The sequence below is a fragment of the Oncorhynchus tshawytscha genome, linkage group LG24, assembly GCF_018296145.1.
Source record: "Oncorhynchus tshawytscha isolate Ot180627B linkage group LG24, Otsh_v2.0, whole genome shotgun sequence".
In the NCBI taxonomy this organism is placed as follows: domain Eukaryota; kingdom Metazoa; phylum Chordata; class Actinopteri; order Salmoniformes; family Salmonidae; genus Oncorhynchus; species Oncorhynchus tshawytscha.
Genome location: NC_056452.1, coordinates 5,693,224 through 5,721,121, shown reverse-complemented (window position 1 = coordinate 5,721,121; position 27,898 = coordinate 5,693,224). Strand labels below are relative to the sequence as shown.

Genomic DNA, 27,898 nt, shown 5'->3' with positions numbered 1-27,898 from the left:
GAAACTTTATGTTGGTCTTTCCTTTATTTTGTCTGTTACCTGTATATCTCCTTCAAATGTTGATTTAAAAAAAAAATTATTGCGTTGACAACCAAACGCAATTCAATATCACTAAATATCATTACAGTTGAAGTTAGCCAGTGCTTGAAGCTTGAAACCCTATTCCTATGCATTGCCTATTTATTGTTGAATCCTGGGTTGAATTGAAACAATAGCTGTTCATGACTTGGTATATAGTCCTAAATAGCGTCATTGATGATATTTGAGGTATAAAGTATGGTTACATTTCATATGCTCTGTTAAACCTACCCTTCGATAGCAGTACATCTGTTTAGTTTTTAAGTGGAGATTTCTCAATCTCTCTCACTATAGCACATTAGTAATAGTCAGTGGCAAATATCATAGCTAAGGAGGTCTGGGTTAAAACCCTGAATGGGAGACCAAAGGGTAGCTGTAGATAGATCAATTCTCCAGTACAGCCCAGCCTATTTATATATTTTTTGATAGTGGCAGAGGTGGAAAAGTAACAAATTGCCATACTTGAGTAAAAGTAAAGATACCTAAATAGAAAATTACTCAAAAGTGAAAGTCACCCAGTAAAATACTACTTGAGTAAAAGTCTTAAAGTATTTGATTTTAAAATATATTTAAGAATCATTTAAAATTCATTATATTAGGCAAACTAGATGGCACAATGTTCTTGTTTTTATAATATGCAGATTGTCAGGGGCACATTTACGAATGAAGCATTTGTGTTTAGTTATTACGGCTCAGGCTAAGACCCTAGATCCAGACACAGGAGGCAGATAGTACGAGTCTCTGTGTTTCTTACAGTTCAAGGGGCAGGAAAAAGGTAAGACAAGGCAGGCAAAGAGTCATAATCCAAGTCAGAGTCAGGCAGGTACAGGACAGGCAGAAAGGTCAGCACTGGAAAGACTAGGGGAAAATTAGCGCACAGGGATCCCGCTGGTGGGACATGACAAACTGGCAACAGACAAACAGAAACCATTTTCCTGTTCTGTTTTTTAAAATGTATTTTTAATGTAACCTTTTATTTAACTTAGACAAGTTGGTTACGAACACGCTGTTAAGCATTCAAAATGTCATGAGTACTTTGGATGTCAGGGAAAATGTATGGAGTAAAAAGTACATTGTCTTTAGGAATGTAGTGGAGTAAAAGTAAAAGTTGTCATAGAAATAAATAGTAAAGTACAGATACCCCCAAAAAACAACTTAAGTAGTACTTTAACATTTTTTTTACTTAAGTATTTACACCACTTGTAAGTGGATACAGCATTGAAGATCTGACGTTGTTTTAGAGCTCAACAAATTCAAGGTTTGTCGATGTTGAAATTTTGTTACCATGATGACATAATCCTGTGTTTTATATGTTACCCTCAAAACAAGTGTACATTGATAACTTTTTTTCAAATCCAATATATTTTCCACGTCACAATATGTTGACAAACTAAATTTAAACAAAGTTGATTCAACCAGTTTGTTCCCAGTGGGTAGTCACACACTTAACTCACAATAAGATTGAGCAACTAAAGCAACATCTACTTTTGTCCATCCTGCCAATGTCTATCACCCCTGACCCTGATGATGGTTCCCTCTGCCTATAGGTCCCTCTGGTCCAGAGTGTCAGTGTCCGGTATCGTGTAACTGGTATTTGGCCAACAATGGCAGGGACTGTATCCATGACAATGGTAACAGTTGCCAGCCCGAGCAGTTCACCTGTCTGAATGGTGGCTGTATCTCAGTGCGTTTGAAGTGTGACGGCTACAGTGACTGCCAGGACAACTCAGACGAGCTGGAGAGAGTATGCGGTGAGTGTATTTACCTCAGTCTGTTTTTTGCCACCATTTTAGTCAAGACCCAGCAACAGCAAAGCCAAGAGCTCTTAAGTTTTGAATCTTTCAAACTCAGCGATCATGTCAAATGTTTTATAGCTCAAGTGTGCTCCCTGTACTGTCATTTCCCTGCACCTAGCAACCTTGTTAAAAAGACTCCATTAATGGTATTTCCCATAGATTTCCACACTTGATCAATCAAATAATCAATCAATCAATCAAATGTATTTATAAAGCCATGTTTAGATCAATTGTCACAAAGTGCTTTACAGTAACCTGGCGTAGACCCCAAAGACTAACCGCACATTGATTCTGTACCGGTACCCGCTGTATATAGCCTTGCTATTGTTATTTTACTGCTCTTGAATTATTTGTGACTTTTATTTCTTATTCTTGTTTTTTTTTTAGGTATTTTATTATTTATTTATTTTTTAACTGCATTGCTGGTTAAGGGCTTGTAAGTAAGCATTTCGCTGTAAGGTTGTTGTATTCAGCGCATGTGACATACAATTTGATTTGATTTGAAAAGCACAATGGCAAGGAAGAATCTTCAAGAGAAACCAGTTGTGCTCACCCTCTCTTACTTCCCCTCTCAGCCTTCCACGAGTGCTCGGCCCAGGACTTCACTTGTGACAACGGCCGCTGTGTGGCCCTGTCCTACGTTTGTGACTACGCGAATGACTGCGGCGACAACAGTGACGAGCTGGGCTGCGCGTTCCCCACCTGTGCCTCCGCCACCGAGTTCACTTGCACCAATGGACGCTGCATCTCCGCCGCCTTCGTTTGTGACGGCTACAGTGACTGCCGTGACAACGACACCTCAGACGAGATCAACTGTCGTGAGTGATAACTGCTGTGAATAGAGTTGATTTAAGGAGAGTCGAAACAAAGATATTAGCAAGAGTGCCAAAAAAGAAACTGCACTAGTCCACAGATACTGTTAAGCATCTGCACATGTGCTTAGGAGTTCACTCTGTCCAGCAACATATTAGCTGTGTGACACAAGTATAGTTTGACCTCTTTATTCAAACTCTCTTTGCTTATGTCAAAAGTTACCCCGCACCTTATTGTAACCTCATATCGTTGAATCTACCTTTAACCTTTTCTACTTTACTCCGTTCCCGTAGCGCCCAGAACGTGTCCCTCCGGACAAACCAAGTGTGACAGCACCAACATCTGTATCTACGCGAGCCAACTGTGCGACGGTTACAACAATTGTGGGGACAACAGTGACGAAAACCCTTTGTTCTGTGGTAAGTCTAGCTATGATGTGTGTTTTGTTTTATACACTGAGTGTGCATCCTCTTTCCATGACTTAGACCGACCAGTTGAATCCAGGTGAAAGCTATGATCCCTTATTGATGTCACTTCAATCAGTGTAAATGAAGAGGAGGAGGAGGAGACAGGTTAAATAAGGATTTTTAAGCCTTGAGACAATTGAGACATGGATTGTGTATGTGTGCCTTTCAGAGGGTGAATGGGCAAGACAAAATATTTAAGTGCCTTTAAGCAGGATATGGTAGTAGGTGCCAGGCGCACCGGTTTGAGTGTGTCACGAACTGCAACGCTGCTGGGTTTTCCACGCTCAACAGTTTCCTGTGTGTGTCAAGAATAGTCCACCCCCCAAAGGATATCCAGCCAACTTGACATAACTGTGGAATGCATTGAGAGTCAACATGGGTCAGCATCCCTGTGGAACGCTTTCGACACCTTGTAGGGTCCATGTCCTGAATTGAGGCTGTTCCGAGAGCAAAAGAGGGTGCAACTTAATTTTAAGGTGTTCCTAATGTTTTGTACACTGTATATCATGCCTGTACCTGCTGTGGTTTTGGAGAAGGTAGTTATCTTTTTATCCCTGACTTGTTTGCACATGTATGTTTTTTCAGTTTTACGTCACTCTCCACAGTCTGTTCACTATATACTGTGCCCTTGTGTGTGTTTGGGCATACATGCGTGTGTGTGTGTGCATGCGCGTTTGTGTGTGTGTGTGTGTGTGTGTGTTACAGCAGGCCGGACGTGCTCACCCGACCAGTTCCGTTGTGACGAGGGGAAGTGTATCCCCAGCCACTGGGTGTGTGACTGGATCAGAGACTGTGTCGACGGGACCGACGAGCCCCCCTCCTGCCGTGAGTACTACCTAACCTGGGCCATGTTCAGGCACCAAAGGCAAGAAAACAGACTGAAACAGGTAGAGATTTACATGGACATTTCCAATAAGAAATTAAAATGTTTGTTTCCCACTTCAAAATGTTTTGCAACAGTGCACCCTAGATCATGGCCACATTCAGAAGGCAAACTTTGCTTGCAAATAATGTAATGTTGTAAAACTGTATTGATTCCTTATTCTACAAGACAGAGAGGCACACTTGTTTGATGTAACATATTTCTATCTGAATATTCAACAATGTAGTGAAAACAATAGCTGTTAAATTGTCCCCCTCTCTCTCTTTCCTCCAGAGGACCAAATAAACACCTGACCAGTTCACATGCACCAACGGGAACTGTATCCCCATGTCACTGACGTGTGACGGCAACAACGACTGCTGGGACAATAGTGACGAGGCACTGGAACTCCAATGTGGTGAGACATTACAGTATACAGTGCACTCGGAAAGTATTCAGAACCCTAGACCTTTCCCACATTTTGTTAGGTTACAGCCTTATTCTAAAACGTATTGATTTTTTTCCCCCTCATCAATCTACACAAAATACCCCATAATGACAAAGCAAAAACTGTTTTTTAGAATTTTTGCTAATTTATTAAACATTTTAAAAAGTGTTCAGACCCTTTACTCTGTACTTTGTTGAAGCACCTTTTGGCAGCGATTACCGCCGGGAGTCTTCTTGAGTCTTCTTGGGTTTGACGCTACAAGCTTGGCACACCTGTATTTGGGGAATTTCTCCCACTGCAGATCAGGTTGGATGGGGAGCGTCGCTGCACAGCTATTTTCAGGTCTTTCCAGAAATGTTTGATCAGGTTTAAGTCCAGGCTCTGGCTGGACCACTCAAGGACATTCAGAGACTTCCGGCGCCGACAGAGATGGCCGCCTCGCTTCGCGTTCCTAGGAAACTATGCAGTTTTTTGGTTTTTTACGTGTTATACTCATCTCATATGTATATACTGCACTCAATACCATCTACTGTATCTTGCCTATGCCGCTCTGTACCATCACTCACTCATATATCTTTATGTACATATTCTTTATCCCCTTACACTTGTGTCTATAAGGTAGTAGTTTTGGAATTGTTAGCTAGATTACTTGTTGGTTATTACTGCATTGTCGGAACTAGAAGCACAAGCATTTCGCTACACTCGCATTAACATCTGCTAACCATGTGTATGTGACAAATAAAATTTGATTTGATTTGTCCCTAAGCCACTCCTGCTTTGTCTTGGCTGTGTGCTTAGGGTTGTTGTCCTTTTGGAAGGTAAACCTTTGCCCCAGTATTAGGTCCTGAGCGCTCTGGAGCAGGTTTTCATCAAGGATCTCTCTGTACTTTGCTCCATTCATCTTTCCTGACTAGACTCCCAGTCCCTGCTGCTGAAAAACATCCCCACAACATGATGCTGCAACCACCATGCTTCACCGTAGGGATGGTGCCAGGTTTCCTCCAGATGTGACGCTTGGCATTCAGTCAAAATAGTTCGATCTTGGTTTAATCAGACCAGAGAATCTTGTTTCTCATAGTCTGAGAGTAGGTGCCTTTGGCAAACTCCAAGCGGGCTGTCGTGCCTTTTACTGAGGAGAGGTTTCAGTCTGGCCACTCTACCATAAAGGCCTGATTGGTGGAGTGCATCAGAGATGGTTGTCCTTCTGGAAGGTTCTCCCATCTCTACAGAGGAACTCTAGAGCTCTTTCAGTGACCATCGGGTTCTTGGTCACCTCCCTGACCAAGGCCCTTCTCCCTCGATTGCTTACTTTGGCCAGGTGGCCAGTTCTAGAAAGAGTCTTGGTGGTTCCATACTTCTTCCATTTAATAATGATAGAGACCACTGTGTTCTTGGACCTTCAATACTGCAGACATTTTTTGGCACCCTTCCTCAGATCTGTGCCTCGATACAATCCTGTCTCGGGGCTCTACGAACAATTCCTTCGACTTCATGGCTTGGTTTTTGCTATGGCACTGTGAACTGTGGGACCTTATATAAACAGGTGTGTGCCCTTTTCAAATCATGTCCAATCAATTGAATTTACCACAGGTGGAGTCCAATCAAGTAGTAGAAACATCTCAAGGATGATCAATAGAAACAGGATGCACCTGCGCTCAATTTTGAGTCTCATAGCAAAAAAATAAAAATAAAATTGAAAACATTTCTATAAACCTGTTTTCACTTTGTCATTATGGGGTATTGTGTGTAGATTGCGGAGGATTATTTATTTAATCAATTTTAGAATAAGGCTGTAACGTAACAAAATGTGGAAAAGGTCTAGGGGTCTGGACACTTCCCGAAGGCACTGTAACTCAGAATTTACACACAAACAAACAACACATAAGCGTGACACTATTGGTCTATCAACTTATAATGGGGGTGCTACACCAGAAGCAGGAAATGAAAGCAATCATTTTTGTAACAATTGTGTATGCTTCAGAGCATAAAAAGACGGTTCAGCAAAGAGAGCCATGTGTTTTGCTTCACAATGCTTCAGATGTCTAATTTGGGGTTTGTTTCAACTCTGACTACTTTGGCGCAAGACAAATGTTCTTCAAAATATTGTGGGTGCATCTTTACTTACCTCTGCCATTTCAGGAGAGCGGACATGCGCTTCTCATCAGTTCACCTGCCCCCCTCCATGGCGTCCTGGCCACCCGCGCTGTGTCCCTCTGAGCTATGTGTGTGATGGGGAGAAGGACTGTGCCGACGCAGCTGATGAGCTTCAAAACTGCCCCAACCGCACCTGCCACATGAATGAGTTCGCCTGCGCCAATGGCCTGTGTATCCTCGTCCCCTTCCAGTGAGTTTGTGTGTGTGTCAGTCACATACTGTAAAAATAAGGTGTGTTTGTGTGGGGTTTTTTTTGTTTTCCTATCCTTGTGGGGACCAGAAGTCCTCCCAAGGATAATAAAACAAGGGAAATTCAGAAAAGTGGGGACATTTCGCCAGTCCCCACAAGGAAAAGGGCTATGTTAGGCTTAGGGGTTAGTGTTACAATTAGGGTTAGGGTAAGAATTAGGGATAGGGAAAATAGGATTTTGAATGGGAATCAATTGTTTGGTCCCCACAAGCGTAGTAAAACAAACGTGTGTGTTTTGTGCAAATTTGCCTCTGTATCTGTGTAAAAAAAAAGGCCGGCCCTCTCAATCTGATTGGCCTACAGATCTATAAATCACATTCATCCCAACCAATCAGGGCGCGTGGACGCACTTTAGGGCTCCGCCTCCTATCACTTCACGTTAGTGCCCGGAATATACCATCCCGAGAACAAGCCAGTTTTGTGTTGCAGACGGACCTTTGGACAACTGAAGCGTCCATTGACAAGTGTGTGTTGGGAATGTTATTGTGCTAATAGGGGGTGCAATAGTAGTAAGTTACGGTACCTTATTGTGCAGTCTACTGTAACAGTGTAGATAAGTTTGCAAGTAAGAAGTTTGTTGTGTTGTTTTGCTAGGTCTCGTGTTAATGCTAGCTCCAGTTACGTTGTATGTACCCTGCCCTGTGCATGCTACTTCGTCTAGTATCTTTATTTATTGTTACAAGTGTGTTTATTGAGTCCGACTAGCCTACTCATTAGTAAGTATGAGCAATGTTTTGTATTACTTGCATGCCCCGCTGCAATATGTTTATATTATATGCATGCTACCGCTGCAGTATATTTATATCTGCAATATGTATGCCTCTTGTGTTACTTGTATAGTAGCTGGTGTCATTCTACAGATTCTAGAAGTTCCCAGAATGTTCTAGCTCTTTCTGTGCGCAAGCACATGTGCACTAGCCCTAAGTTGAGATCTCAGCCAGGCCAGAGAGAGAGCCATAAAGCTCCATGGCCTTAGCCTTCTATTTCTCTCTTTCTCTGGACATGTACAGTGCCTTTTTTGTCATTATTTGTCATTTTCTGTCAACATTCTACACAAAATACTGGAATGATTACCAGTCGGTAGCCATGAAGTGCTATGAAAGACTGGTCATGGCTCACATCAACACCATCATGACGGAAACCCTAGACCCACTCTAATTCGCATACCGCCCCAACAGATCCACAGATGACGCAATCTCAATCGCACTTCACACTGCCCTTTCCCACCTGGACAAAAGGAACACCTATGTGAGAATGCTGTTCATTGACTATAGCTCAGCATTCAACACCATAGTGCCCACAAAGCACATCATTAAGCTAAACACCTCCCTCTGCAACTGGATCCTGGACTTGCTGACAGGCCGCCCCCAGGTGGTAAGGGTAGGCAACAACATATCTGCCATGCTGATCCTCAACACTGGGGCCCCTCAGGGGTGCGTGCTTAGTCCCCTCCTGTACTCCCTGTTCACCCATGACTGCATGGCCAAGCACAACTCCAACACCATCATTAAATTTGCTGACGACACAATGGTGGTAAGGCCTGATCACTGACAACAATGAAACAGCCTCTAGGAAGGAGGTCCCAGGACAACAACCTCTCCCTCAATGTGAGCAAGACAAAGGAACTGATCGTGGACTACAGGAAAAGGAGGGCCGAACAGGCCCCCATTAACATCGGCGGGGCTGAAGTGGAGCGGGTCGAGTTTCAAGTTCCTTGGTGTCCACATCACCAGAAACTAACATGGTCCAAACACACCAAGACAATTGTGAAGAGGGCACAACAACACCTTTTCCCCGTCAGGAGACTGAAACGATTTGGCATGGGTCCCTAGATCCTTATAGTTCTACAGCTGCACCATCGAGAGCATCCTGACCGGTTGCATCACCTCTTGGTATGGCAACTGCTCGGGATCTGACCGTAAGGCACTACAGGGTAGTGCGTACGGCCCAGTACATCACTGGGGCCAAGCTTCCTGACATCCAGGAACTACAGTTGAAGTCGGAAGTTTACATACACTTAGGTTGAAGTCATTAAAACTCGTTTTTCAACCACTCCACAAATTTCTTGTTAACAAACTATAGTTTTGAAAAGTTGGTTAGGCCATCTACTTTGCATGACACAAGTAATTGTTAATTGTAATCCAACAATTGTAACTGTAATCCAACAATTGTTTACAGACAGATTATTTCACTTATAATTCACTGTATCACAATTCCAGTGGGTCAGACGTTTACATACACTAAATTGACTGGCCTTTAAACAGCTTGGAAAATTCCAGAAAATGATGTCATGGCTTTAGGAGCTTCTGATAGGCTAATTGACTTCATTTGAGTCAATTGGAGGTGTACCTGTGGATGTATTTCAAGGCCTACCTTCAATTTCAGTGCCTCTTTGCTTGATATCATGGGAAAATCAAAAGAAATCAGCCAAGACCTCAGATTTAAAAAATTGTAGACCGCCACAAGTCCGCCACAGCCATCATACCGCTCAGGAAGGAGATGTGTTCTGTCTCCTAGGAGACAAACATACTTTGGTGCGAAAAGTGTAAATCAATCCCAGAACGACAGCAAAGTGAAGATGCTGGAGGAAACAGGTACAAAAGTATCTATATCCACAGTAAAACAAGTTCTATATCGACATAACCTGAAAGCTTCTCAGCAAGGAAGAAGCCACTGCTCAAAACCACCATAAAAAAACATGAAGCACGAACCATGAAGCACGAAGGTGGCAGCATCATGTTGTGGGGGTGCTTTATCGCAGGAGGGACTGGTGCACTTCACAAAATAGATGGCATCATGGGGTAGGAAAATTACGTGGATATATTGAAGCAACATCTCAAGTCATCAGTCAGGAAGTTAAAGCTTGGTCACAAATGGGTCTTCCAAATGGACAATGACCCCAAGCATACTTCCAAAGTTGTGGCAAAATGGCTTAAGGACAACAAAGTCAAGGTATTGGAGTGGCCATCACAAAGCCCTGACCTCAATCCCATAGAAAATGTGTGCGCAGAACTGAAAAAGCGTGTGCGATCAAGGAGGCCTACAAACTCGACTCAGTTACACCACCTCTGTCAGGAGGAAAGGACCAAAATTCACCCAACTTATTGTGGGAAGCTTGTGGAAGGCTACCTGAAATGTTTGACCCAAGTCAAACCATTTTAAAACAATGCTACCAAATGCTAATTGAGTGTATGTAAACTTCTGACTCACTGGGAATGTGATGAAAGAAATAAAAGCTAAAATAAATAATTATCTCATCTTAAAATAAAGTGATCCTAACTGACCTAATACAGGGAATTTTTACTAGGATTCAATGTCAGGAATTGTGAAAACAGAGTTTTAATGTATTTGGCTAAGATATATGTAAACTTTCGACTTCAACTGTATATACTAGGTGGTGTCAGAGGAAGGCCCAAAAAATTGTCAAAGACTTCTGTCACTCAAATTTAAGACTGTTTTCTCTACTACCGTTACGGCAAGCTGTACCGGAGCACCAAGTCTAAGACCAAACGGCTCCTTAATAAACCTTTTCGGGCTAGCAGAACATTTCGACAACATCTGGTGAAGTGGCAGAGCGTGAAATTCAAAATAAATTTGAAATATTTAACTTTCATTCATTCACAAGTGCAATACACCAAATTAAAGCTTAACTTCTTGTTAATCTAGCCATCATGTCAGATTTCAAAAAAGGCTTTACCGCGAAAGCACACCATGCGATTATGTTAGGACAGCGCCTAGCCACAAAAACCATACAGCCATTTTCCAGCCAAGGAGAGAGCTCGCAAAAATTGCAATTAAATTAATCACTAGCCTTTGATGATCTTCATCTGGTGGCACTCCCAGGACTCTGTGTTACACAATAAATGTATGTTTTGTTCAATGAAATCCCTCGTTATACCCAAAAACCTCAGTTTAAATTGGCGCGTTATGTTCAGTAATGCATTGTCTCAAATAACATCCGGTAAAATTGCAGAGAGCCAAATCAAATTACAGAGATACTCATCATAAACATTGATGATACAAGTGTTATACATAGGATTAAGAAACTTCTTGTTAATCCAGCCGCTGTGTCAGATTTCAAAAAGGCTTTACGGTTAAAGCAAACCATGCTATTACCTGAGGACAGCACCCCATCAAACAAAGACAGACAATCATAATTCAACCCACCAGGCATGACACGAAACTCAGAAATAAAGATATAATTCATGCCGTACCTTTGACGAGCTTCTTCTGTTGGCACTCCAATATGTCCCATACACATCACAAATGGTCCTTTTGTTCGATTAATCCCGTAGTTATATATCCAAAATGTCCATTTATTTGGTGCGTCTGATCCAGAAAAACACCGGTTCCAACTCGCGCAACATGACTACAAAATATCTCAAGTTACCTGTAATCTTTGTCCAAACATTTCAAACAACTTTCCTAATACAACTTTAGGTATTTTTTTACGTAAATAACCACTCAAATTTAAGATGGGACAAACTCTCTTCAATACCGGAGGAAAACAAAGTGGAGCATGCTTTTCAGATCACACGCCTCTATCAAACAGTACACTTCACTCGACCCTCATTCTGAACAGGGCTACTTCTTCATTTCTCAAAGGAAAAACATCAACCAATTTTTAAAGACTGTTTGATATCCAGTGGAAGCGAAAGGAACTGCAAGCAACTTCCAGATTCCCAATCCATTGAAAAGAGAGAGACCTAAAAAATAAAATCCTGGATGGTTTGTCCTCGGGGTTTCGCCGGCCAAATAAGTTCTGTTATACTCACAGACATCATTCAGACAGTTTTAAAAACTTCAGTGTTTTCTATCCAAATCTACTAATACTATGCATATCATAGCTTCTGGGCCTGAGTAGCAGGCAGTTTACTTTGGGCACGCTTTTCATCCGGATGTGAAAATACTGCCCCCTAGCCCGAAAAGGTTAACAGCTTCTACCCCAAAGCCATAAGATGCTGAACAATTAATCAAATGGCCACCCAGACTATTTACATTGACCCCCACCCCCCCTTTGTTTTTACACTGCTGCTACTTGCTGTCTATCTATGCATAGTCCCTTTACAAATTACCTCGACTAACCTGTACCCCTGCACATTGGCTTGGTACCGGGACCCCATGTATATAGCCTTGATTTTGTTGTGTTGGAACCTGTGGGCTTGTAAGTAAGCATTTCACGGTAAGGTCTACAATACCTGTTGTACTCGGCGCATATGACAAATAACATTTGATTTGATGTTAATAGAAATTAAATAACTAAATTAGTCGTTGCATAAATATTCAGCTCCCTGAGTTAGTACATGTTAGAAATACCTATACTAGTGTATAATCCACAGCATAATTATTAACTTGGCCATACTTTACTTGTTCTCCCCACTGTAAATAACTTCTAATGGAATCCACTGTGTCTGTGCGTGTGTGGCATGGGCCTCAACATCATGTTCTGACCGGACAACACTAGGGTTGTGCAGTATGTAGATTTTCATATCATCGTACCGTCGCCCCCTCTTCCCAGGATTTACGGTATTACCGGCTTGGTACACAAAGGGGGTGCCAAAAACAGCAAAAAATCCCATTGGGCATCTATTACCAGAATTCTAACAAAATTAGCAAAAAGTATTAGCGAATTCCCATGGAGACTGCTAGCTAAAGATGCTAACGAGCACAAACAAATATAAACAAATTGCAATGACCGCCAATCCAAATCATGAAGTTATACATACAATATATAGTTAGAAGCTACTGAATGTCAGAATTCTTAGTTTTTTCACGCAGGAAAAATATATATAATGAGTTCATGCTGCGTTTTGGAAACGCAAATGTTAAATTCTTATTGTAATTTTTGCTCGGCATCAGACACAATTTTGTGCTTCAGTTGCAATTCTCCACTTGGATGAGAATTCATGAACGGTGTCATTCTATCAGCAAACAGCGCTCTGACTGATAGATACTTTTCTCTTGGTTTAGCCAGCCTACTTTTCTCTGGTAAAATGAAAGATTACCTTACAAAACATTAGGAAATGTAGCTGGCTACATTCTTTCTGTGATAAACATTTTTATTTATTTAACTAGGCAAGTCAGTTAAGAACAAATTCTTATTTACAATGATGGCCCAGGAACAGTGGGTTAACTGCCTTGTTCAGGGGCAGAACCGATGTTTGACCTTGTCAGCTCAGGGATTCGATCTAGCCACCTTTCAGTTACTGGACCAACGCTCTAACCACTAGGCTACCTGATGCCCCAATATATGATGGCCGTGCATCGTTTTAGCAAAAAATACCATGCTTTTTCATTGTAAGCTCATTTACTTGTGACTGCCAGCTAAATAGCGTTGCACTTCTGTTAGCTTAATTTTCATCAGTTTACATTTTCGGCCAAATGTCATGCGCTAATGTATTTTCTGTAAATGAAAACTATAGTTGCAAAAAAACACTTGACTTTTAATATAAAACGCGACCCGTGTCAATATAAAAGCTGGACTCACCAGCTCCCGCTTTCTCCTGTTGTGCTAGTTACAATCTGGCTCAACTGTTAAGGGTAACTATGGTAAGCTTCATAATGTAAAATCATGTGATGGGTGAAACGAAGAACCCAATATTCTTTATCTCCTAACAAATTGCACAACTTGACTGCAGATATTTACTTAAACAGTAGCTACAATATTACAATTTATTGAAAAACTTAAAAGAAATAGTTTCAATGCTATTGACGGTATTAAAAAACCATCCCGTTGCTATTTCCAAATAGCTTGTTATACGGTAGACCGCCCAAGTCTAGACAGCACAATAATGGGCAGATCTTAGTGAATCAGTTCAAGTGGACTAGCGGGTGAGGGCCACTCAACCATAAAGGCCTGATTTAGTGGAGTGTTACAGAGATGGTTGTCCTTCTGGAAGGTTCTCCCATCTCCACAGAGGAACTCTGGAGCTCTGTCAGAGTGACCATTTGGTTCTTGGTCACCTCCCTGACCAAGGCCCTTCTCCCCCTATTGCTCAGTTTGGCCGGGCAGCCAGATCTAGGAAGAGTCTTGGTGGTTCCAATCTTCTTCCATTTAAGAATGATGGAGGCTACTGTGTTCTTGGGGACCTTCATTGCTGCAGAAATGTTTTGGTACCCTTCCCCAGATCTGTGCCTCAACACAATCCTGCCTCGGAGCTCTACTGACAATTCATTCGACCTCATGGCTTGGTTTTCGCTCTGACATGCACTGTTAACTGTAGGACCTTATAGACAGGTGCGTGCCTTTCCAAATCATGGACAATCAATTGAATTTACCACAGGTGGACTCCAATCAAGTTGCAGAAAGATTTCAAGGATGACCAATGGAAACAGGATGCATCTGAGCTCAATTTCGAGATTCATTGCAAAGTGTCTGAATAGTTATGAGGTATTGTGTAGAATTATATATATTTTTCATCTGTTTTAGAATAAGGCTGTAACGTAACAAAATATGGAAAAAGTCAAGGGGTCTGAATACTTTCCGGATGCACTGTATTTTTGTTGAGTGTCTCTCTCTCTCTCTCGTACATTGAAGAGTAGGGGTACTTACACAAAGACTTCATACCCCATTGTTTACTTCCGCTCGTTAGCTGTGACCGAGTCAATGACTGCGGGGACGGCAGCGACGAGTTGGACTGTTCCTACGACACCTGCACCAGCTACCAGTTCACCTGCCAAAACGGCGCCTGCATCCCAGCCACCTTTGCCTGCGATGGCGAGGCCGACTGTCTGGACGGTTCTGACGAGGCAGAAGGCCTGTGCAGCACCCCCCAGCCTACCTGTGCCCCGGGAGAGTACTTGTGCAAGTCGGGCGAGTGTATTGACACCCACAAGGTCTGCAACTCGCAGAAGGACTGCTCGGATAACAGTGATGAGAAGGGATGCGGTAAGATCTCTCGTACAGCGAAGGGTGTAACACAATGGGGAAGGGATAGATTTATTTTCTTTGAGTGAATGGAGGTTGTGACAGTTGTACAATAGGTACATGAATGTAACCACACTAAATTTATGATATTTCAAGATGTACACTGTTTTTGGAGTAGGAAATACTGTAAGTATGTGGAGTAGGAAATTAGTATTTGCAGTAAGAACATAAGAATTTAGAGTAGGAAAAGGGAACTTTGACTTGGATTCCTATTAATCTTACAGCACATCTTAATCTTACAGAACTCATCCTACCTCTCTCTATCTCCTTCCCTCTTTACTCTGTGCAGGAATTAACGAATGCCAAGATCCGTCGGTCCACAAGTGTGCCCAGGTCTGCACCGACACCTTGACAGGTTACTACTGCACGTGTAATGCCGGCTACCACCTCATGCCTGATGGTAAGGCGTGTGCAGACCTGGACGAGTGCCGTGACACGCCCGCCGTCTGTAGCCAGATCTGCGAGAACTCCGCCGGCTCCTTCCACTGCAAATGCGCCCCGGGCTACGTGCGTGAGCCAGACGGGCGCACGTGCCGCCAGAACAGCGCCATCGCCCCTTATCATCTGTACAGTAATCGTTATTACATTCGTAATTTGACGACTGACGGTTCGCAGCTGAGCGTGGTTCTGCAAGGACTGTCAAATGTGGTGGCGCTGGATTTTGACCATTACGAAAAGAGGCTGTACTGGTTGGATGCAGGAATGGTGCGGATTGAGAGGATGCGATTCGACGGCAGTGAGAGGGAGACGATAGTGGATAACAATGTGGTAGGGGCTGAGGGAATGGCGGTCGATTGGGTTGGCAGGTGAGTGAAGGGGGAGGGGCATCAGAGCTTGATTGTAATTTTAAAATCATTGGCCTCATGGCGACGCAGTTTCCTTAATCTCCAGCACCTCAATTGGAAAGGACAGGTGAGGGAAAACTGAGTGTGAATAATTTCATGATGCACTGTGTTGTGTTCAAAAGCTTAATAAATCTGTCTCACAATTCACATTTTGATTATAGCCTACAGTTGGCTTATAATGACACATTTGTATCTCCTTACAATTATATGTTTCTTAGCAAAAGGTCTACATATACAGTGGAAAGAAAAAGTATGTGAACCCTTTGGAATTACCTCGATTTCTGCATAAATGTCATAAAAGTTGATTTGTTCTTCATCTAAGCCACAACAATAGACATAGTCTGCTTAAACTAATGACACACAAACAATTATACATTTTCATGTCTTTACTGAACACACTGTGTAAACATTCCCAGTGCAGGGTGGAAAAAGTATGTGAACTCCTTTTTGCAGCAATAACCTCAACCAAACATTTTCTGTAGCTGCGAATCAGAACTGCACAACGGTCAGTAGGAATTTTGGATTTTCTTGGGATGTCTGGTGTGAACCACTCTTGAGCTCATGCCACAGCATCTCAATCAGATTGAGGTCAGGACTCTTACTGGGCCACTCCAGAAGGTGTATTTTCTTCTGTTGAAGCCATTCTGTTGTTAATTTACATCTGTGTTTTTTGTCGTTGTCCTGTTGCATCACCCAACTTCCGTTGAGCTTCAATTGGCGGACAGATAGCCTTACATTCTCCTGCAAAATATCTTGTTGAACTTGGGAATTCATTTTTCTGTTGATGATAGCAAGCTGTCCAGGCCCTGAGGCAGCAAAGCAGCTCCAAACCATGATGCTCCCTCCACCATACTTTACAGTTGGGACAAGGTTTTGATGTTGCTGTGCTGTGCCTTTTTTTCTCCACACAAAGTGTTGTGTGTTCCTTCCAAACAACTCAACTGTAGTTTCATCTGTCCACAGAATATTTTGCCAGTAGCGCTGTGGAACATCCAGGTGCTCTTTCGCAAACTTCAGACATGCAGTAATGTTTTTTTTGGACAGCAGTGGCTTCTTCCATGGTGTCCTCCCAGGAAAACCATAATTGTTTAGTTTTTTTTACATATAGTAGACTCGTCAACAGAGAAGTTAGCATGTTCCAGAGATTTCTGTAAGTCTTTAGCTGACACTCTAGGATTCTTCTTAACCTCATTGAGCATTTTGCGCTGTGCTCTTGCAGTCATCTTTGCGGGACGGCCACTCCTAGGAAGAGTAGGAACAGTGCTGAACTTTCTCCATTTATAGATCATTTGTTTTAGCATGGACTGATGAACAATAAAGTTTTTAGAGATACTTATGTAACCATTTTCAGCATTATGAAAGTTAACAATTCTTAATCTTAGGTCTTTGAGATCTCTTTTGTTCAATGCATGGTTCACTTCAGGCAATGCTTCTTGTGAATAGCAAACTCACATTTTGTGAGTGTTTTTATAGGGCAGGGCAGCTCTAACCAACATCTCCAACCTTGTCTCATTGATTGGACTCCAGATTAGCAGACTCCTGACTCCAATTAGCTTTTGGAGAAGTTATTAGCCTAGGGGTTCACATACCTACACTGTGAAAGTTTAAATGATGTATTCAATATAGACAAGAAAAATGCAATAATTTGTGCGTTATTAGTTTAAGCACACTGTGTTTATCTATGGTTGTGACTTAGATGAAGATCAGATCAAATTTTAGAACCAATTTATGCAGAAATCTAGGTAATTCCAAGGGGTTCACATACTTTTTCTTGCCACTGTATGATATTGTATCTATGCACATGTCCATAGTCATTCTTGTATGTTTATGTGTGTGTATCCCAAGGAAGCTCTACTGGGTAGACGGATACTACGGCTCTCTCCACGTGTCAGAGCTGGATGGTCGTTTCCAGAAGAAGTTGCTGAGCGGCTGCGTGGGACCTAACGCCACCTACTGCTTTGTCCGGCCCCGTGCCGTAGCCGTCAACCCCAAATATGGGTACTAACCAGTGGAGGCTGCTGAGGGGAGGACGGCTCATAATAATGGCTGGAACAGAGCGAATGGCATGGCATCAAACACATGGGAACCACGTGTTTGATGTATTTCAAATCGAATCTAGTTTTATTAGTCACATGCGCCGAATACAACCTTACAGTGAAATGCTCACTTACGAGCCCCTAACCAACAACGCAGTTTAAAAAAAAATATGAATAAGAAATAAAAGTAGCAAGTAATTAAAGAGTGGCAGTAAAATAACAATAGCGAGACTATATACAGGTGGGGTGAGTTGAGGTAATATGTACATGTAGGTAGAGTCATTGAAGTGACTATGCATAGATGATAACAACAGAGAGTAGCAGCGGTGTAAAAGAGGGGGGGGGCAATGCAAATAGTCTGGGTAGCCATTTGATTAGGTGTTCAGGAGTCTTATGGCTTCGGGGTAGAAGCTGTTTAGAAGCCTCTTGGACCTAGTCTTGGCGCTCCGGTACCGCTTGCCATGCGGTAGCAGAGAGAACAGTCTATGACTAGGGTGGCTGGAGTCTTTAACAGTGTTTAGGGCCTTCCTCTGACACCGCCTGGTACTGTATAGAAGTCCTGGATGGCAGGAAGCTTGGCCCCAGTTGATACCATTCCACCTATTCTGCTCCAGCTATTACCACAAGCCTGTTCTCCCCAATTAAGGTGCCACCAACCTCCTGTGGTACTGACATGCACATGCACGCGCATACACACAAACATACGAGGTCCCACACATCCCCACCTGCAAGATAGAGGAAGAGTGGCCATTCTTAATTAATGGCAGATATTGAGGCATTTTTCAATAATCATGACATTTTTTATATATTATTGAGTAATACCAGTTAACAAATTACATCAATTTTTTTGTTCTCTTTTTAAAAATGTACTCTCCATTTGATTCTCTCTGCCTGCAGCTGGCTGTATTGGACAGACTGGGGGGACACCGCCTACATTGGCAGGGTTGGTATGGATGGTACCAACGCCACTGCCCTCATCACCACCAAGCTGGAGTGGCCCAGTGCCCTGACCATTGACTACACCACCAACAAGATCTTCTTCGCCGACTCCCACCTCAATTTCCTAGAGTGAGACATCAACACAACGCTGTCTTCAGAAATGAACTTAATAATTCACTCTTAATACTTTTCTCTGTAGTACTATCGGGTTTTATCATGAAAGTGTCATAGGGCAGAAAAATAAGGCATTATGACCCCATCACATCTATGCCTTGAATATCAGGGTTGAATGAGATCATGTTCAGTTGAAGAAATAAAACACTGAGGATAAGTAGGTAAGAAAACCCCTAGTAGAGAAAAGGCAATGGAGGAAAAAACTCTTTAGTTAGGAAGAAAGCAAGGAGCCCGGGCCCATCCTTCTCAAGCTTGCCTGTTTGAAGACCAGAGATCATGATCAAAGAGGTCAGACAGGAGCCGCCCTACAGAACATTACATTGATATACATTTTCTTTGTTTATTTGGATCCCCATTGAGCTGTTACAGTCGTAACAGCTATTCTTCTTGGTGTGCACAAAAAAAAAAACATTTAAAAAACAAAAGACAATAACAAAATAAAGACAACAGAACAGTACAGTTAAAGTGTATGCCCTCTCTCTAACTCTCTAAAGTTTTGCTGATATGGACGGGGAGAACCGCCACCGGGCCATAGCAGGCTCCCTGCCTCACCCCTTTGCCGTCACCCTGTTTGAAGACTGGGTCTACTGGACTGACTGGAACACCCACACCGTTGAGAAGGCCCACAAGTACACTGGGACCGGCCGCGTCGTCATGGGCAACAACACACACCGGCCAAATGACATCCATGTATACCATCCCTACAGGCAGCCTCGCAGTATGTATAGTACTGTGCCCTTTGACCCTTTGGAATTCCCATACATTGCTTGCTTAATTTTCATTTGTATACACCACTGTTGTACTTGTCTTTCCTGCACTCATATTTGTATTTTCTTACTGGCCCTGATTTTGCAGATAGCAGCTTATTTAAAATACATTTTTTACTTGCAATGACTTTGATATGTGGTTGTTTTCCTCTACCCTAGTTGAATGCACTTACTGGATAACAGCATTTGCTAAATGGCTTGAATGTCCATCGGGACAATATTATTAGCTTTCCATCATAGATGTGTCCATTCTTATGGCTGCTGATTGGTGTTTCCTAGGCGATAACCCTTGTGCAACACACCACCTAACCTGTAGCCACCTGTGTCTGATTGGTCCTGGCGGGACCAGTGCTACGTGTGAGTGTCCAGACCACTTCATTGGCCTCTCCGTGGGCTTCAAGATCCAGTGTGTGGCCGACTGTTCCAGCACCCAGTTCCGCTGCGGAGACAACGAGAAGTCAGTCTGAATTTGTCACTTATGTCACTTATCAGGAATATTTGTTTTCCATGTAGTATCATTTGAATCAGGGTTTTTTTGGATCAGATACGGACACAACCGTACAATTTAGGGCTTTTCACACTACCAAGCTGAGCCAAATTAAGCTGTACTAAGCTTGCTTGAAAAGGACAATGTGAAATATTTGAGCGAGCACAGTTTGGTTCGGTGAGTGTGGAAAAGGGTATTTGGAGCCATGTGACTATTTGCTTGATAACTTGTGTGGTTGCACAGTTGTCTAAATTCATTAAGTGAGTGAGTTAACTCTTTACTCTCACACCACCTCTCCTTCTCATCCCCTAGGTGTGTCTCCATCTGGTGGAAGTGTGATGGTCAGTCCGACTGTGGTGACGGGTCCGACGAACCCCTCACCTGCCCGCCCCGCTACTGTCCAATTGGTCAGTTCCAGTGCCAGGAAGGGAACTGCACTCATCCTGGCTTCCTGTGTGACGGACACGCTGACTGCCGTGACAATTCAGATGAGGACGCTGCCCTCTGCAGTACGAAAACCCTATTCCACCTATTTGTACCACACCACTTCCATCCAATCAGACAATGCAGCGCTTGTTTTCTACTAGCATCAGAAACCCACAGTGTGATTGTTCAACTGCTCTCGTTGCTCTCTTTTTCTGTTGTAGTATCTTTAATTGCGATTACAAACAAACCTTGGGGGGGGGCAACCCAGTCTGATCCCTCAAGATAAACTAAAACTTTCAGAGATGTGGCCTTAGAACCCAATCCTTCAATCCCCTAGGTGACCACAGGTGTGCAGAAAATCAGTTCCAGTGTAAGAACAAGCAGTGCATCCCTGTGTCACTGCACTGTGACGGCATCATCGACTGTTCTGATGGGAGTGACGAGGACCCTGATGGCTGTGCCCAGAAGACATGCCGACCGGGCCAGTTCACGTGCGCAAACGGAGTGTGTATCCCGCCCAACTATGTGTGTGACACTCAGAACGACTGCGGAGATGGATCCGATGAGCCTTACGAGATCTGCAGTGAGTTTGCTATGTTTGTATAAGTCTGGATTTTTTCATTCGGTGCTAATTATGAATTTATGTTTTATGTACCAAAACAGTGGCACTTATAGGATCAGGAGAGAATTGGGCTCCGTCATCTGCATAGTGCTTAATAAATAAATATAAATAAACACTGTCTTGCAGAAACACTCACTGCGTCCATCTTTTTTCTCTATCTATCCCTTCATCCCTTTGTCTCCTCCCTCTGTAGTGGGGCCAGAATATAACTGCGACGAGCTCACAGAGTTCTCCTGTAAGACCAACTACCGCTGTATCCCCACCTGGGCCGTGTGCGATGGCTTCAATGACTGCATCGACAACACCGACGAGCAGAACTGCGGTGTGTGTGTGTGTATGCTTGTGATATAAGGGCAAAGTTACATTGTCTGAATATGGATACAGAAAATGTATAGCAGGCTACCAATCACATTTCTGTAAGCTCCGGGTCCTGCTTTTTCCTTACATTTCACAAAATAACTTCAAATAGATCATTTCAAACTATTTGACCCCTCATTAACCTGACCCCTGACCTATTCACAGAGGCGTTGACCTGTGACCCCCTGGGAGACTTCCGTTGTGACAACCACCGCTGTGTGCCCATCCGCTGGAAGTGTGACGGCAGCAACGACTGTGGTGACGGCTCTGATGAGAGGGACTGCGGTGAGTAGAGGTCAACTACATAACCATCTAATAGGGATCAACTTCGTAGCCCTCTCATGCTGTTCAACTCTGTAGCCCTCCTAATGGAATTCAACTCATAGCCATCTAACAGGGTTCAAAGAAATTATGCAAAAAAAGGTGGGAAACAAGTCAGACTGCTCAACTGATTTAGTTTACATACTGTCATTTGAGAAATGCTGTGACTAAACTTTAAAAATAAATGATATTACCAAAACAAGATAAACATCAACAATGGGAAAAGAATTGAGCACCTGTTACGTCAGTCGTCGGAATGAGACCAAAGCGCAGCGTGGAAAGTGTACATCTTTCTTTATTTTAGATGAACACCGAAAACAACACAAGATCAACGACCGTAAAGTTCTGCAGGGCTATACAGCAACAATGCAAAAACAAGATCCCACAAGCGCCGGTGGAAAACAGGCTGCCTAAGTATGATTCCCAATCAGAGACAACGATAGACAGCTGCCTCTGATTGGGAACCATACCCAGCCAACAAAGAAATAGAAAACTAGAATGCCCACCCAAATCACACCCTGACCTCACCAAATAGAGAAATAAACATGCTCTCTAAGGTCAGGGTGTGACAGCACCTTACATTTGGTTTTCTGCCCATAATATAATTACTCCATCATTCATTGAAGTTGATGGATAATTTATAACAAAACTTTTTGATAAAGCCAATCATTAGCAGACTGTACTGTTACCACCATTTGCCATGCCTTTGACCAAAGCCTAAAGGAGTGTGTGTCCACAGTTATGGAAGGAAGCTAAAATAATTCCACTACCTAAAAACAGTAAAGCACCCTTTGCTGGCTCTAACAGCCGCCCAATCAGTTTGATGCCTGTTCTTAGTCATCTAATGGAGAGAATCGTGTTTGAACAATACAAAACTTCTTTTTTTTTACAAAATAGCAAACTACTGACTTCCAGCATGCATATAGGGAAGGGCACTCAACTTGTTCTGCACTGACTCAAATTAATGTATAATAAGATGATAGTTGAAGATGTATTGTTAGATTTCAGTGCAGCCTTTGATGTTATTGATCATAATTTGTTTTTTAAAAACTCACTTGTTATGGCTTTACATCACTTGCCGTCACATGGTTGGAGAGTTACTTACAGAACCCAGAGAGTATTCTTCAATGGAAGCTTCTCTAACATCAGATATGTTCAGTGCAGTATCCCGCAGGTACACCAGCAACTGTGGCAGGTAGATAAAAAAAAAATCTACCAGCCACTCAGATTTTTACCTGCCCAAATATATCAAGAATAAGAATATGCATATCCTTGCTTCAGGTCCTGAGCTACAGGCAGTTCGAGTTGGGTATGTCATTTTAGGTGAAAATTGAAAATGGTACTATCCTCATGGTGTTATAATTGAACAAGTTGAAGAAGCTTGAGCTCCTAGGAGTAACATTGGATGGTCAATTGTCATGGTCAAGTCATATTGACAAAATTGTCTGTTATAAAAATGTGTTTTTGACACAGATCAACTGTACATGTTGTTCAGGTTTTGACCTTGTCCCATCTTGATTACAGTCTGGCAATATGGTCATTTGCAGCGAAGATAGACCTAGCAAAGCTGCAGCTGGCTCAAAACAAACCAGCACGCCTTGCTCTTAACTGCACAAACATAACTAACATCAACAACAAGCAAGATAGTCTTTCATGGTTGCGGGTTGAGGCGAAGTTGACTACATTACTTCTTGTATTTTTAAGATTTTTGTGTGTATTGAAAATGCCTAACCACTTGGGTAATATATTTGCATACACTTAAAACAGACACCACTATGGGTTTCTTCACGGTACCTAATCCAAAAACAGATTTAAAGTGTCGCTCAGTTTAGAGCCATGTCATTGTGCATGGAATGCTCTGCCACCAGAGAGTACTCAGGCAAAAAGCGAGATTAGCTTTAAAAAACATCTTGTATCACATCGTCTCTCCTCTTTCTAAAGATCTGATTTAACTGTACTGTATATAAGAATATGAATATATGAAGTGTGTAAATAGTATTTTAGTTGTGTCATGTATATTGTTGGGGGCGGGGTGCACCTGGGAAAGGGGTCCTCATTGCTCGGGACCAGTGACATCCTGGGTTTTGACCACAACATGGCAAAGGCTGTCCTCACGTGCCATCTCTTCAATAGGTTCACGTAAATCTGTTGGGGTTTCTGTCTCCCTGGCTACGGTAATTTACAGGTCCCAGCTCTTCTGTCACCTCGTATGGCCTGTGCCATATTGCCAGGAACTTACTTTCTGCGGTGGGGATTAAAACTAGAACTTTGTCACCGTCATGGAACTCTCGGTGCTGGGTACCCCGATTGTAGGCTTGGGCGCACTGGGCCTTCTCCATATGTTCCCTTACCATTGGCCCACACCTCCTTGGCAAGATCCAGTATGCCGCGTGGATTCCTCCCATAGAGGAGTTCAAAAGGGGAAAACCCAGTGGAGGCCTGGGGCACTTCTCAGACCGAGAACATTAGGTAGGGTCGTCCCAGTTGTTCCCGTCCTGCTCGATGACCTTCCACAGCATTTATGAGTCCATCAATCTGTGGATGAAAGACTGAGGTCCAAATCTGCCTTAGCTGTAGGAGAGCACACAAATATTACATTAGTCAGGACATGAACTCGGTACCTTGGTCGGTCAGGATCTTGTTCGGGATGCCCAGCCGGCTGAAGAGGGGGAATAGTTTCCGGGCGATTCCCTTGGAGACTGCTACCCATAGGGGAATGGGCCTCGGAATATCGGGTGGCATAATCTACTGTTACCAAGATGTACCGGTGCCCTCGGGCCATGGCGATGCATTCAAATGGCACTCCGATGATCGGTAGGGGAACCAGCAGTTCCCAGAAAGGTGCATTTGGGGCGGTGATTTGACACTCCAGGCAGCTGCGACAATAGTCTTCCATGGCCCACCTCATCACGGGCCAGTGGAACCGGGCAGCGATCCGTTCCCGCGTCTTCTCCATTTCCAGGTGCGCCCCCAACAAATGAGTGTAGACCAGCTGAAGAACGGTTCCGTCGTACCGGCGGGGCAGCAACAGCGCCTCTCGAAGATCCAATTCCATGCGAGGTGTCCCCGGGCCCCAGTCAAAATACCTCCTTTGGTCTTGCTCAACCCGGGATTGTCGGCGGTGGGTCGACTCTCCCCTGGCTCCTTCCGCGTGTCTGCAGTCCTTTAGCATGGCTGACTTCCGGATTGGGAGTACGTAGTGGGGTTGTCCTTCCGTCCCCCCCTGACCGCTCACGGACTCGGTCTGCGTCCCCTTCAGCAGGGCCTCTGTATTCTGGTGTGTCTCCACGGCTCCCAAGAGGTTCTCCAAGGTCTGGGGCACGCGTAGGCTCACGGTCCTCTTCATGTCGTGAGGTAGTGCCCGTAAGAAGAGATCCATGACCACTGTCGATAACGGGGAGGGTGGCTATGTCAGTTGGGAGCAATGCCCTGGTGATGCGCAGTAGGTCGCTCATCTGGGCACAGGGGAAGCTTCGCCCATGAACCTCCAGACTTGGAACAGTTGGGCCCGACAATGCCAGGCTGTACCCGTAGCAGCTGAGTACCTCCCTCTTGAGACCATCGTAGTTAGCCGTCTATTTCGTGTTGAGGTCATGATACGCCTTTTGGGCATCTCCGGACAGGAACGGGGACAGCAGACTCGCCCACTTCACGTTGGGCCATCTATCAAGGAGTGCTGTCCGTTCGAACGTACAGAGGTAGGTCTCGATGTCATCATCCTCCGTTAGGTTGATTAAAAACTGATTGGGATGCGATTCGGTCTGCGTTTCTCCTTGCAGCTTCCTGACTTCCTCGAGCAGGCAGATATTCTGTAGACGCTGTTCTTCCAGCATTCGTTTCTGAATGTCCTCTTGGGCCCGAACGAACTGAGCTATCAACTCGTCCATGCTGATACTACGTAAACGTCAACCTTGGTCTGACCACATTGTCAAATGCCTGCATTCTCCATCACTTGTGGCAGACCAGGGTTTTGGATCTAGGTGTTTACACAGATCAGACATGGACACAAGTGTGATACCTCTGTTTCAAGTGTGTTTATTTAAAACTATAAAGAAAAATAAAAGAGATGGGTCTCCTCCAGGACACCTCTTCCGGGTTACCATCTTCTGGGCTCTGGGGAATGCTGTCTCCTCTGCGGTGGAACACCGAGCCCCTCGGTTCTTGCAGACCGTGAGGACGTCTATCCGGTAGCAACCTCACTACATCCAAACCTCCCATGTGCTGGCCTCCTGGCAGCTTTATGGGCCCCATACGGGTGGTGAGCAATCAGCCCCTTGATTACTCACAAGCCTCAATCAGTCCCAATTAGTCCTGGCCAGAGGACCCGTCGAGACCTGGCACGTCCAGCAGAAGGAGCCACTGCCGTTGGATGTAGACTCTGTCTGTCACCAGGCTTCAACGAGTCTCCCCCTGGTGGCTTGTACACAATACGCCACAATGGAGTCGCCTCTTCACTGTTGGTGTAAGACTGGTGTTTTGCGGGAACTATTCAATGAAGCTGTTGTGATGAGTCTTTCTCAAACTTGTCCTCTTGCTCAACCGGGGCCTCCCACTCTTTCTATTTTCAGTTAGAGACCGTTTGCGCTGTTCTGTGAAGGGATTAGTACACAGCATTGTACGAGATCTTCAGTTTCTTGTCAATTTCTCGCATTGAATAGCCTTAATTTCTCAGAACAAGAATAAACTGACAAGTTTCAGAAGAAAGTTCTGTTTCTTGCCATTTGAGCCTATAATCTAACCCACAAATGCTGATGCACCAGATACTCAACTAGTCTAAAGGCCTGTTTTATTGCTTCTTTAATCAGGACAACAGTTTTCAGCTGTGCTAGCATAATTGCAAATGGGTTTTCTAATGATCAATTAGCCTTTTAAAATGATACATTTGGATTAGCTAACAACGTGCCATTGGAATACAGGAGTGATTGTTGCTGAAAATGGGCCTCTGTAGATATTCCATAACTTGTTTTTATTTTATATTTTAAAAATCAGCCGTTTCCAGCTACAAAAGTCATTTACAACATTAACAATGTGTTTCTGATCAATTTGATGTTATTTATTTTTTACCCCCTTTTTCTCCCCAATTGGTAGTAGTTACAGTCTTGTCCCATCGCTGCAACTCCCGTACGGACTCAGGAGAGGTGAAGGTTGACAGCCATGCGTCCTCCGAAACACAACCCAACCTAGCCGCACTGCTTCTTGACACAACGCACATCCAACCCAGAAGCCAGCCACACCAATGTGTCAGAGGAAACACCTGGCGACCTGGTCAGCGTGCACTGCGCACGGTCGCTGTCGCTAGTGCGCGACGAGACAAGGATATCCCTGCCAGCCAAACCCTCCCTAGCCCGGACGACGCTGGGCCAATTGTGCGTCGCCCCATGGACCTCCCGGTCGCGGCCGGCTGCGACAGAGCCTGGGCTCGAACCCAGAATCTTTTAGACCACTGCGCCACCCGGGAAGCCAATTTGATGTTATTTTAATGGACAAATAATGTGCTTTTCTTAAATAAAATAAATGATATTTCTAAGTGACCCCACACGTGTGTGTGTGTGTGTGTGTGAGCTATACGCCGGGAGTCAGAAAGCATGAAGTCTAGGTTTGCCTAATGATGAGGCGCAGGTGTGCGTAATGAAGGTTGCCAGGTGTGCCAAATGATGGGTTGCCAGGACAGGTGGTTAGCAAACCGGCAACATCGAGCACCGGAGCACCGGAGCAGGACAATATAACTCTTATTTTTTAATGTTTTTTTTATTCTAATATCTTGTTGTTTTTGTCTATTACTGTTCTGTATTTTGTATGTATTTTTACATTTTATGTGGACCCCAAGAATAGTAGCTGCTGCATGTGCAGAAGCTAATGGGGATCCTAATTAAATAAACGCCATAACCATCTAATAGGTTTCAACTCCGTAACCATCAAATAGAGTTCCCCTCCGTAACCATATAATCCTTCAAAATAGAGTGTAAAGAGAAAAACAGTGAAGAGTTTGTGTGTGTGTTCATTCACAGTGCCAAGGCCGTGCTCGGAGAGCGAGTATCGCTGTGACAACCAGCAGTGCATACCTGGAAACTGGGTGTGTGACCATGACAACGACTGTGGGGACAACTCAGACGAGCGCGACTGTGGTGA

At 43.7% G+C, this 27,898-nt stretch overlaps 1 protein-coding gene across 1 annotated transcript in view; it reads left to right on the top strand.

Annotated features, from left to right (window-relative positions):
• Positions 1–27,898, top strand: part of lrp2b (low density lipoprotein receptor-related protein 2b) — a 91,988-nt gene that overhangs the window by 43,750 nt on the left and 20,340 nt on the right. The window contains 17 exon segments of the mRNA XM_042305202.1: positions 1,626–1,829; positions 2,450–2,692; positions 2,981–3,106; positions 3,860–4,004; positions 4,313–4,434; positions 6,604–6,808; positions 14,461–14,756; positions 15,085–15,601; positions 17,486–17,638; positions 18,574–18,744; positions 19,284–19,507; positions 19,836–20,013; positions 20,356–20,552; positions 20,807–21,052; positions 21,285–21,413; positions 21,614–21,733; positions 27,778–27,894. Of these exon segments, the coding sequence (XP_042161136.1) occupies positions 1,626–1,829; positions 2,450–2,692; positions 2,981–3,106; positions 3,860–4,004; positions 4,313–4,434; positions 6,604–6,808; positions 14,461–14,756; positions 15,085–15,601; positions 17,486–17,638; positions 18,574–18,744; positions 19,284–19,507; positions 19,836–20,013; positions 20,356–20,552; positions 20,807–21,052; positions 21,285–21,413; positions 21,614–21,733; positions 27,778–27,894 (3,393 nt within the window).